This window comes from Manis pentadactyla, chromosome 2, assembly GCF_030020395.1.
Source record: "Manis pentadactyla isolate mManPen7 chromosome 2, mManPen7.hap1, whole genome shotgun sequence".
NCBI lineage: Eukaryota > Metazoa > Chordata > Mammalia > Pholidota > Manidae > Manis > Manis pentadactyla.
In genome coordinates, this window is record NC_080020.1 from 37,635,844 (window position 1) to 37,648,963 (window position 13,120).

Here is a 13,120-nt window from a genome sequence, read left to right on the forward strand (position 1 = left end):
CCCCCACCAGAGTTATTCCCTCTCACATGCCTAACATAGCATTTTAACCTAAAAGTCTCATTTGTAGTTATGGAGAAGCTTATTTTCTGTCTTTCTTGAATGTGAATTTTGTATCCTTGACAATCAAAATTCATTGAATTAATGAATGACGAAATATAAATAAAGCTATGCTACAGAATGCAAACATTGCTTCATCTGGCTTACAGAAGATAGGAAATGCCTGTTTTTAATTTATAACAACTGATAGACTCATTTTAATTTAGAATACTGATACCTCTTTTTAATAATCATTCCAGGGAATACAAACTGCTGTTGAGCTCCTATGGAGTTTCAAGAATCATGCAAGTATACACCTAAAAAAAATGTGCTGAAGATGATTTTATTCTTATTTTTATTGTTGTCCTTGCTATCATTATTATTACTATGTGTGTAATGAATATTTTTTAATATTGTATTTAATGTTAACTTCTTATCCTTAAATATGTGAAAAGGAAATTCAACATTTCTTACTAGTATGTCTATTGAGATTTTATTTCCTACCGTTAGGACCTCCTCCCTGATGCTTACCTTATCACTTCATTCTATACTGTCTAACTGGCTTTCCAACTTTGCAATTCATCCCATCAAATGAACATTCCTTTAAAAGTCACTCACATATTATTATTCCCCTATTCTGAAACCTGGGATGGTTTTAAGATTATAATCCCCAAGTTTTTTAGTTTAATACTGGAGGCCTTTTCCAATCTAAACCTTCTAAACTAGGCTAAAACAACTTGGTTTATTTTTGCTTTACTTTGCTGCTCCTAATAATGTTCATTCTATCCTATTCATCATCCATTTATCCTGTTCAAATAAGAAAGAAGGGCATGCTTAACTCCATAGTAATCTCTTTATCTCTTAAAAGTCATTTAGTTGGTCAATAATTTACAGATAACTAGATTCCATCCCCATCCCACTAAATTAAAATCTGGGGCTTGGCCTGAAGTTCTGGCATTTTAACAAACTCTGCAGTTAATTCTTAGATACACTGAAAAATCTGAGAAACTATGCTCATAACCTCTGTAAAGAATTTGTCTTATACTGCTTGGCATCTGCCTGACTACTGGTGTTTGGCTAATGTTTGTGTAATTCAAAATAAAATCACATTAAGTTATTTACCCAATTATTCAACTTGTATTATATAAAGTTACATTAATGCTTCTATTTAAGGTGTATTTGTTATTTTGTCTGCCCTCCCTCTCCACCTTGTCCCCAGAATCACAAATGATAGTATGCTAGGTAGAAAGTGGTAATTCAAACATTTAGTGAATACCTAGTACACATCCTCCTTAAAGTTTTACAAAAAGAAGAGGAGGGGATACTCCCAAACTCATTCTAAGAGGCCAGCATCACTCTAATACCAAAACCAGGCAAAGACACCACAAAAAAAGAAAATTACAGACCAATATCCCTGATGAACATGGATGCAAAAAAACTCAACAAAATATTAGCAAACAGAATTCAAAAATACATCAAAAAGATCATCCATCATGATCAAGTAGGATTTCTTTTAGGGATACAGGGATGGTACAACATTAGAAAATGCATCAACATCTTCCACCACATCAATAAAAAGAAGGACAAAAACCACATGATCATCTCCATAGATGCTGAAAAAGCATTTGACAAAATTGAACATTCATTTATGATAAAAACTCTCAACAAACTGGGCATAGAGGGCAAGTACCTCAACGTAATAAAGGCCATATATGACAAACCCACAGCCAACATCATACTTAACAGCGAGAGGCTGAAAGCTTTTCCTTTAAGATTGGGAACAAGACCACTCTCCCCACTTTTATTCAACACAGTTCTGTAGGTCCTAGCCATGGCAATCAGACAACACAAAGAAATAAAAGGCATCCAGTTTGGCAAGGAAGAAGTTAAACTGTTTCTGTTTGCAGATGATATGATATTTTACCTAAAAATCTCTAAAGAATATGCTCCAAAACTACTAGATCTAATATCTGAATTCCACAAAGTTGCAGGATACAAAATTAATACACAGAAATGTGTCACATTCCTATACACTAACGACAAGCTAGCAGAAAAAGAAATCAAGAAAACAATTCCATTCACAATTGCATCAAAAAGAATAAAATACCTAGGAATAAACCTAAACAGGGAAGTGAAAGACTGAAAACTACAAGACACTCATGAGAGAAATTAAAGATACAAATAAATGGAAACACATCCCATGCTCATGGATATGAAGAATTAATATTGTAAAAATGGCCATCCTGTCTAAAGCAATCTACAGATTCAATGCAATCCCTTTCAAAATACCAACAGCATTCTTCAATGAACTAGAGCAAATAGTTATAAAATTCATATGGAACCACAAAGGACCCTGAATAGCCAAAGCAATTCTGAGAAGGAAGAATAAAGTGGGGCAGATTACACTCCGCAACTTCCAGCTCTACTACAAAGCCACAGTAATAAAGACAATTTGGTACTGGTACAAGAATAGACCCATAGACCAGTGGAACAAACTAGACAGCCCTGATAAAAGCCCAAGCATATGGTCAATTAATACGTTATAAAGGAGCCATGAATATACATACAATGGAGACATGACAGCCTCTTCAACAGCTGGTATTGGCAAAAATGGACACCTGGGGGAGGCTTGTTTGTAAAGGGGCGCCCAGGTTGTGGTTTTATCAGCTGGGCCAACATTTGGAAATTGGCCTGATCAGCCTTTTGTTTACGGCGTTCTTTCTCCTCCTCCCGGTTATGGAAGACTTTAAAGGCCACTGTTAGGATCTCAGTCTGTGGGGTAGCGGGGCCCTGTTCTAACTTTTTGAGTTTAGCTTTAATGTCGGGGTAGCTTTGAGCCAGGAAGTATGTCATAAGGACATGTCTCCCGTCAGGCGTTTCTGGGTCCAGGCTGGTAAACTGCAATAGGGCTTGAGTGAGTCTGTCTAAGAACTCGGAGGGAGCTTTTGAAAATTGACTCTTTACGAGCTGCCTTTTTCAGACCTGCTATTAAGCAGCAGGTGAAGATATCTTGAGAGCGGAGACCCACGGCGGTGGGGGACTGAAGGGTTCTGGCTCAGTCTGTGGGGGAGAAACAGGTGATGGGGGCAAAGACGGAGGAGGCTCCTGGGACTTAGAGGGGGGCTGAAAGGCTCAGGCTTGATCTGCAGGGGGGTGAGGTGGGGGAGGAGATGGTGGTGGAGGAAGGGGGAGGGGCTGTTGTAGGAGAGGAGGGGGAAGGGGGTGAGCGGGAGGCTTCTGTGGGGGAGACGGCTTGCAGGCTAGGAGAACTTGGGGGGAGGCGGGGGGAGGAGGAGGTGGAAAGCTTCGTTATAGGGAATCTCCTTCCATTTTTTCAGGCGCTGGCAGTAGTTTAAGAGATCGAGAGTGATGTTAGGATCAAGAGTTCCCCCTGCGGGCCATTGGTTGTGATTGTCTAGGGGGTATGTCGGCCAATCTTGGGAGCAGTATTTACGGAGAAGTTTTGGTTTTATATCAGGCGTCAGGGAGAGGGTGGCTAGATGCTTGAGCAGGCATTCAAGAGGTGAACTTTCAGGGAGGGATGAGGAGGCTCCCATGGCTAAAGGACAGAGAAGGAGACAAACAGGGGAAGACGAAAGGAGATCCTCGGACTGGGAGCAGACGGCAAGGAGACAAAGGGCGTCCCCGATGGTCCTTGGGGGTCTGCGGAAACTCGTATACGAGTCGGTTTCTTAGGAAGTGTGGGTCGTCACCCAGACTTCTCTAAGAAGGCAGAGTGCCGGAGTCCGAGGTACCTAGTACTAGGAATTTTCAGTGGAAGGAATGGAAGGGGGGGGGGGAGGGAGCGTTCTCATCCGCAAAGGAGTCACCTCGTTTATGGCTGTTGGAGGGGGGCCTGAGGCAGGGAGAGTTCCCTCCTCGTCCCCGAGCGTCAGGGCCTTGCCAGACGATCACGGTCAATGGTGCTGCGATAGCTCGGGGAAGAGTGGCCCACCCTGGGGGGAAAACTTACCCAAAGGCCAGAGAGAAGTGGTGAGTGTGAGGAGCCAGCGCCGGAAAAAGAGGACGAGGGCAAGCTGCTGCTGGTGTCGGGGGGAAGACGGGGCCCAGTTGGGGTGTCCCGTCTCCCGGGTTTTGGCACCAATGAAAGGAAAGTAGCATCACACAGCAGCAATTCACGAATGAAGGGCCCCACCCATAAGATGACGAACTTCCTGCTTCTCTTCTGGGTCCTCGGTTCCCGCTGGCGCCACCTGAAGCCCAATCACCCCTCACCCCCCTAATCCCAGCACCTAGCCAATAGCCACCAGCCCTGTAGAAGTGACACCTCAGTCAGCTCATGCCCCTTCCTATATAACCCAGCACCTTTCCCTAATAAAGCGGAATTATCCGGTGAATTGCTGCTGTGTGTCGCTCCTTTCCTTTCAATAAGCGTGAGCAACTTCTTCCTGAATGCATCTCCTCGAGCAAGGGAAACAAAAGCAAAAATGAACTCATGGGACTACATCAAATAGAAAGGTTTCTGTACTGCAAAGGACACCATCAACAGAATAAAAAGGCATCCTACAGTATGGGAGAATTTATTTATAAAGGACATAGCCGACAAGGAGTTACCATCCAAAATATATAAAGAACTTACCTCAACACCCAAAAAGCAAATAACCTGATTAACAAATGGGCAGAGGAAATGAAGAGACAGTTCTCCAAAGAAGAAATTCAGATGGCCAACAGACACAGGAAAAGATGCTCCACATCCCTAATCATCAGGGAAATGCAAATTAAAACCACAGTGAGATATCACCTCACGCCAGTTAGTATTGCCAGCATTGAAAAGACCAAGAACAACAAATACTGGTGAGGATGCGGAGAAAGGGGAACCCTCCTTCACTGCTGGTGGGAATGTAAGCTAGTTCAACCATTGTGGAAAGCAATATGGAGGTTCCTCAAAAAACTAAAAATAGAAATAATATTTGACTCTGGAATTCCACTCCTTGGATTTTTCCCAAAGAATACAACTTCTCAGATTCAAAAAGACATGTGCACCCCTATGTTTATCGCAGCACTTTTTCCAATAGCCAAGATACGGAAGCAACCTAAGTGTCCATCAGTAGATGAATGGATAAAGAAGAGGTGGTACATATACACAATGGAGTACTATTCAGCCATAAGAAAGAAACAAATCCTACCATTTGCAACAACATGGGTGGAACTGGAGGACATTATGCTCAGTGAAATAAGCCAGGCAGAGAAAGACAAGTGCCAAACGATTTCCCTCATTTGTGGAGTATAACAATGAAGCAAAACTGAAGGAACAAAATAGCAGCAGACTCAGAGACTCCAAGAAGGAACTAGTGGTTACCAAAGGGGGTGGTGTGGAAGGGTGGGGGGGGGGGAAGGCGAAGGGGATTGGAGGTATCGTGTTTAGTACATATGGTGTGGGGGATCACAGGGAAAACAGTGTAGCATAGAGAAAGAAAATAGTGAATCTGTGTTATCTTACTACACTGATGGACAGTGACTGCATTGGAGTACGGGTGAGGACTTGATAATATGGGTAAATGTAGTAACCACATTGTTTTTCCATGTGAAACCTTCATAAGAGTGTATGTCAATAATACCTTAATAAAAAATTTAAAAAGAAAAAGGTCTCTGGAAAATCCATTCATAGTTAGAAATTAAATAACATTTCTACATAAGCCATGGTTCAAAGAAGAAGTCAAAGGCAAAAATAGAAACTATTTTGAACAAAATGAAATTGAAGTAAACATATCAAATGTGTGGAAAGCTGCTACAGCAGATTTTAGAGCAGAATTATCTCACTGAATGCCTGTATTTCAAAAGAATAAAGGTCTGAAGTTGATGACCACAGCTTTTACCTAAAAATTAGAACTAGAAGAGCAATTTAAACCGAAAGTAAGTAGAGGAAATGGAATAATAAAGACGAGAGCAGAAATCAATAAACTAGAAAACAAAAGAGAAAAATTAGTGAAAAATAGTTAATTTATTGAGATCAACAAAATTGATAAACCTCTAGCTAGACTGATTAGGGAAAAAATGCATAAACTACCAATATAAGGAATAAGAGGTGATACTATTACTCTTATGGGTGATGGATATATTTGCTATCTTGATTATGGTGATGATTTTGTGAGTGTAGATATCTGTCAGAATACATCAAATTGTACACTTTAAATAGGTGCAGTCTGTAATATGTCAGTTATACCTCAAAAAAGCTCTTAAAACACTTCATTCTCAAACTAAACTAATTGTATAAACTCAAACTAAAGTCTTAATATTGAGATTATTCTTTTCCCTTGGACTGCTGGTTTAAAATGTTTTATTTTTGAAGATTTTTTCATTTTTGTGTGCATTATCTACAGATAAGATTTGTTTTAAAGGAAATTAGGTTACATTCTTGCATTCTTTGAGAAAATGTGAGCTTTGTTGGGGGGAAAGGTTTCAGAACATGTTTTTTAATAACTAATGGAAGAATATCTTTTAAGGGAAGAAAACATGCCCCTTTAAAATTGCATTTTCAAAATAGTGCATAGCAATTTGTAGAACTTAATGATTTCTTCCCTGTTGAGATTAAACAAAATGGGGCAGTTGTTAAGAGGAATCTTAGATACCATGTGTATGATGGCTTCAAGATTGAGAATGTTCAGTACCAAACTTTATTTTTTGTGCCCTCCTAACCCCCACTATCCCCAGCATTATATAACCCTTCAAGTACGAAATAATAAACCTTTCTTTATCTCAATATATAAAATACCAAATTCCATTTTTTAATAAATAATTGGAACAGCTTTAAAATGTATTCCCATGCTTTTGCTAACACCACCCCAGAGTGTCTACAATTTCTGAAACATAATCTTGAAAGGCTCTGTACAGGAAGGTGTTCATGGTTAAAGGCTAATGAAGATTTACAGCTTCTGAAGACTAGGCTTCTGACCATCTAAGCCATAACTAATTAAGCTGATTCCAGGTTTCCTCCTTATTACAGAAAATATTTTCCAAAGATAACCTCACTAATATCTCCTATCCAACATGGTCTTTTTCAGTTTGACATTGGCACTTTTGCACTGGTAGGTGGTGTCTGTGTTTCCTCCTCATGAACCTGGGGTAGGCCTGTAACTATTGTGGAAATGGCACTATGTAACTTAAGTAGCCAAGTCATCTATTAGTTTCCAATTGCTGCTACAACAAATTAACTCAAATTTATTGTCTAACAATTCTGGCAGTCAGAAATCTAAAATGAGTCTTACGGAGCTAAAATCAAGGCATTGGCAGGGCTGCATTACTCTGGAGGCTCCAGGGATGAATCAGTTTCTTTGTCTTCTCCAACTTCTTGGAGCCACCTTCTACCTCGACCCATAGCCCCTTCCTCCCTCTTCAAAGCATATCATGCCAATCTCTGCTTCTATTATCACCTCTTTACTAATTCTGATCCACTAGCTTCCCCCTTTTAAGGACCTTTTTGATTACATTGAGCCCACCTATACAATCAAGGATAATCCCCCATCTCAGTCATTACTAACATCTGCAAAGTCCCTTTTGCAGTATAAAGTAACGTACTTACAGATGCCAGAGATTAGGATGGGACACCTTTGGGTAGACATTATTTTGTCCACCACCAGATTCACAGGAACTTGTAATGGGTGAGGAACTCCTCTTTCCTCCATCTACATTTTGGCATAGAATCAGCAGGGTCTGGTGAACCTGGAATGTGTCCTCATGGGTGTAATGTTTCAGCAGGCTGCTCCTATAGATGATGGGGAAATACCCTTGGACCCCCACTGTGGGTGGTGGGGAGACAGCTGGGGAAGCCTCTATTTGTGGTAGCGTTTCACCCAGGGATCCCCCTGTGGATGGTGGGGATTCACCAGAAAATTCCTCTGTAGATACCCCAGCAGTTAACCTTGCTGTAATTTAGTTCCTGCTTAAGCTTAATCTATAGCCTAAACTAATCTAAGAGAAAAGAACAATAGGTGCTGCATCTTGGAATCTGTTGTGAATCATGAGCAGTGTTAACAAGGAATGCAAACATTTCTTGTGATCCTTTCTGAGGCAAACCCAGATAAGGAACACACCATGAGACTCACATGGCCGGATGACTTGACAAGACATAAGAGGATTAGTTTGCAATTGTTTAGCTTGATGATAAAATTTATCCTATAATCCTGTCTTTTTGCTTGCTGTAACTTAAAAGCACAGGGGAGCGCTGACTTGGTGCTTAGTCTCCTGAGGAAGTCCAAGCCCTCTGCATTAAACATAATTCTGACTCGGTTTCTCATTTTCGCAGTCCCCGACTGCAACATTCCTCAGTGGGGATTTGGTCTTGGGTAAGGTGCCCCCTAGAGGAGTGGGCCTCTCCCCAGAATTGGGGATGGGTGGGAGACACCAGAGGCAGTGGACTTGGCCCTCTGCAAAATCGGGGACTCCTTAGGGGAAGCGAGTGGCCACGAGGCAGCAGGAACTATGGGTTGGATATTTCTCGCAGCATTGGAACGGGTGGCCAAGGAAAGATGGACTTCAGCATCAGGTGGCAGAACAGGAAATGAGTTGTGGGGTGCTCTGAAAAGGAACGAAAGCTATTGAAAACTGAGCTCCACTGCTGAGAGACATACTAGTGGTGGGGGAGAGGGCAGCAGAAAAGTGCAGGCTGCAAGAGGCTGTGAGGGAGGTGAAGGAAGGGGTGGTGCCTTCAGCCCTGGAAATGGTAGAGGAGATGTAGGGGAGGAAGAGCCACAGGAGGATGAGGAGGTGGGACCAAAGGCAGAACTGTTGTCAAGGCCGCTGCTGGAGGTACCAGCCCCTCCAGTATAGAAAGCCCACCTGGTTGTAGTTCAGAAAATAAAGGCAGCAACTGAGGGTTCCTCAGGGAGAGGAGCAGCTCCTTCCCCAGGTTGTGGAGCACTCCATGCTTTGCCCCTATACCCAGGCCAAGCTGGTGGATTTGAGCACCCAGTTTCAGCAGAAGCCCTCGGAGCCTCTGCCCACATGTCTTCTGCGTGTCTTTGGGATTTAGGAGTAAATGGTATTGTTCTGTCTGGGTCAGAAATGGGTGAACTGGCTTCCCTGATAACCCATCCCTGTCTCTGGCTGAAGTTACAAAATGTCCATCAGACCCCAGGGAATCATGTGCTTTTGGATTGCCTGACAGTGGCCCTCCTGGCAGTTTGGCCTAACCAGAGTGATTTACCACACTTCTCCACTAGCTGGCAAACTAATGCAGAGCTCCAGCAGGTTTTTACAGGAGCTGGGCATGAAAAATCATTTACAATATGGACACTCAGGGTCCAGATGAGGAGTTGTTCACCATGGGGATGAAAAATCTGGTGCTCTGTGCAGCTCCCTCATCCCTCTTTGGGTCTCTAGTGACTATTCTTGCCCCGCTCCCCCGCCCCCCGCCGACTTATAGGGCAACCCATAAGTGAGGTTACTCATACTGATGCCGGGGTTCTTGTTTGCGGAGCAGAAGAATGAGCTTCACAGTCAAGGTAGGAGAGCAAGGTACAGGCTTTTATTTAGAGATAAAGTGAAAGAACAGAGCTCCTGGCTCATGCCAGGAGGGGACAAGAGAGTCCGTAATGGTACGTTGTCTAGGGGGTTTCATAGGCAGCTGAGGATTTTTCGAGAACATGAAAAAAACTTAGGGGTGTGGACTTATTAATTGGTCTCTGAATATTTAGAATTAACTTAACACAAGCAACTTCCTCTGATGATTTCTCCCTGAGATACCAGCATCCTGGTCTGGGAGCATATGAAACAAGGCCACCTGCTCAGCCCCCAAGGTGGTCTGAGGTATTGTTTGCTAAAGAGTAAATTAAGAATTTCTAACGTGTTAACTTCTTGGGTATTAAAATGCAATCTTATCTTTAAGGTGGAATCCTTCCTGCCTTTTACTGTGTTGTTTATGCTTGGGCTTACTTGCTAAATTAGTTGCCCAGTTTGCAAAATCACTTTATCAGATCTGAAGGAGGAAAGACAGCACCTAGGCCTGAGCCTTTTAGTATGCTAAAAAGAACCTTACACTTGATTATAAATGGTTAGCATAATAAAACATGTGCTACTCTTCTTTATCTGGGGAACATTAACTGATTTCACTGAAGAATGATTCTAGAGCTCAATGTTTAACATAGAGTTTTAGCAGAGGGGTTTCCTTGCATGTAGTTACATTGCTCTGACTGCAGATATCCTGCCCTGCCCCCTCCAGAGGCCCTCACCCTACTCTGACTACATCCATGGTCCCTGTCTCAATACTATAGCAGATCTGGGAGAGGTTTGAACAATAAAAGCATGGAAGGAAGTATGGTCTATGACTGAAAAGGAGAAGTTCAAAGGGCCCTGTGAAGGTCTTGAGGACACAGATGTGGGTTGATTTGATAAAGGTGGAGACAGTGAAAGAAAAACTTGATGGGCAGCCCAGTAGAATCTTGCTAGAACTATGGCACCAATTAAAGCTGGAGCAGCAGTTCCAGCCACTGAGGTTCAAGACATGGAAGCCGGAGGCAAAGGCCTATGTCTGGCCCATGTGCCTGCAGGACTTCCTGGGGGAGGACATGCAGAACCCACCTGCACCCTTGCCTGGTGATAAGTGGGTGTCATGGTTTGACTGAGAGGAGGGTCAAGGCACCCACCTAGGGGTGCTGGCTGGGGCCTCTTTTGAGAGAGGCCCCATGCTGAATGAATGATCAGTCCTCAGTGAATGTGTAGTGCATCCTGGCTCTGGTGGACATGAGCTGATTTATTATGACCCTGATTGGTGTCCTGGTGCCCCCACTGGGATAGATGGTTGCAGGGGTGGGGCTGTCAGAGTGGAATAAGCCTGAATCCCCTTGGGCATAGGGGAATGTAATGTGTATGATGTTATGCTCACCTAAGAGGTTTTGGGTCTTGTAGACTACTGGTGAGTGTTTACTCTGCAGTTGTTTGTCAAAAAATTCTAAGGCCCTTGTGACCCTTGGCATGCATGCAAAAGCATCAGGTGGGGCTGGGATAAAATGTGTGCAGTTACCTTTGCCATTTGCAAAATGGACAAGCTGGACATCTGTGTGACTGGGGCCTCTGGCAGCAGCTTGCAGGTCATTTACCTTGACAACCCCAGGGAATGATGGAGCAGATGACTCAGTCCAGGGCAGAAGACTGTGGACTGTGGTCTGTCAGTTAGGCCTGCCTCCACCTGGCAGGAACACATCCCCCAGCAACCTGGAGGCTACATGTCCTTGGACATCTCAAACATGGACCAGTGATGGCTGGCCCTTCTGGCACCTTGGGGACAAGACCTGAAACCTGGCCTCCTGTGTGCTTCTGGAATAACTGCAGAGCGGCCCCCAGTGGTCAGTGCAGTGCACCCAAGGCTGGAAGGTAAAAGCACTGCTGGGCAGTTTGTCTTATGACTGTGGCCAACCCACCTGCACCATCCAATCACAGGGCCACTCTTTGTATGCATCCCACCTGCACTGTTCCATCACAGGGCCACTCTCGGCATGCATCCTACCTATACTGTCCAATCATAGGAACACTCTCTTGCTTGCGTCCTACCTGGTGGACAGGATTTGCCTATGTTGGTGACATTAAAACATGTATCTTATCACTCTTAAGGTTATTTTCTTCTGAAGTCTTTGCAGACTAGGCATACCCCCAAGCCACAGCTTCTGCTTGCTGAGTATGCCCAGAGCCCCCTGCTGGTTCAGCTGCTGGCATCCTGTGGAATATGAGACCTATGGATTCACTATGAGTCGGACTTTGAACACTGGCTTAAGGATTGACATAATATAGTGCTCTAGCTTTCTCACACAGGGGCCATTGCAGAAGATTGGGGGCACTTAGATTGTGGGACAAGAATTCTGGAGGGGTGGGTTGTGGGATAAATGGTAGTTTTCACCCAGAATTTCCAGAATTTCCCACCTGGCCTTAGTCCATTTACATACCAATGGATGTTTACCACAGCAGAGCCTCAGGTTGATCTGGGACAAGGGGTGGAGAAAAAATGGCTATTCTCTCTTCCCCTCTGTTCCTGGTACCTAATCAGTCTGGTGTTTGCCAGTCACCAGGGATGCACCCATGAAGTTCTTCCCCTAAGGGGAGCTCAGGGGAACAGAGCACATACTGCAGCTGGAGGGGACAGATAGTGTGGGGCCGGGCTGGCAAACCCGAGCAAACTGTGAGAAATAAACCCCTTTAACCCAACCTGCCCTTCCCCTTGTCTTACTTCAGTTTCACCAGATTCACAGGGAACTTGTCCTGGGTGGGGAACACCACTTCTCTCCAGAGCTATAGTAGGTCAGTAAATAGTTCTGGGATAAATGAATTTCTACATGAGGAAAAGAAGTTGTATCTTTCACCTGACTTTAAAACCAAAAGTAAATTCCAGATTTGAATTTTTAAAAAAGAAACTATAATCATAGCACAAAATATTGTGGGAAAGTATCTTTGTAATTTCAAAATAAAGAGATTTTCTAAAGAAGATTTTGAAGCTACAAAAGAACTGTGATTTCATAAAAATTAATGGAATCTGGGTGGAGATAATCTCATAAACAAATGACAAACACAAGACAAGCAAAGCAAATTTCTTCTGATTAGAGACTTTTATAAATCAATAAGGAAGAGTCCAAGAGAAGGGAAGCTCCATGCAGACAGAACCTGGAAGAAGGAATATAAATGTTATTATTTTTTAAAAGATAATCTTACACATCATTTGAGAAATGTAAAGATGATATGCCAATCTTTCCATATCAGATCAACAATGATCAAAAACTTTAATGATACACTATAGGTGAAGGTAGGGAAATGGCATATCAAAGAACTGAGGTGTAAAAATCCACATGACAGTATGTGTTAAACTCAAGAATCACATATTTTTTGACCCAGACATTCATCTCCCAGGACTTTATCTTTCTGAAGTACAAAGACATCATTGTAAGAATGTTCCCCTCGGGCGCCAAGATGGCGGCGTGAGTAGAGCAGTGGAAATCTCCTCCCAAAACCATATATATTTTTGAAAATTCAACAAATACAATTATCCCTAAAAGAGAGACCAGAAGATGCAGGACAACAGCCAGGCTACATCTACAGCTGCGAGAACCCAGCGCCTTGTGAAGGGGGTAAGATACAAGCCCCA

The 13,120-nt window shown here is 43.0% G+C and overlaps 1 protein-coding gene across 2 annotated transcripts in view; it reads left to right on the forward strand.

Moving 5' to 3' along the window:
* HMMR (hyaluronan mediated motility receptor) overlaps positions 1-13,120 on the forward strand; it is a 59,345-nt gene that overhangs the window by 24,860 nt on the left and 21,365 nt on the right. The window contains exon 18 of one of the 2 annotated variants that reach the window (XM_057491485.1): positions 297-345. In XM_057491485.1, coding sequence (XP_057347468.1) covers positions 297-316 — 20 coding nt within the window. In that variant the 3' untranslated portion in view covers positions 317-345. Of the gene's footprint in view, positions 1-296; positions 1,204-13,120 lie in introns of those variants that run through there. The other variant, XM_036920934.2, reaches the window with a different exon arrangement.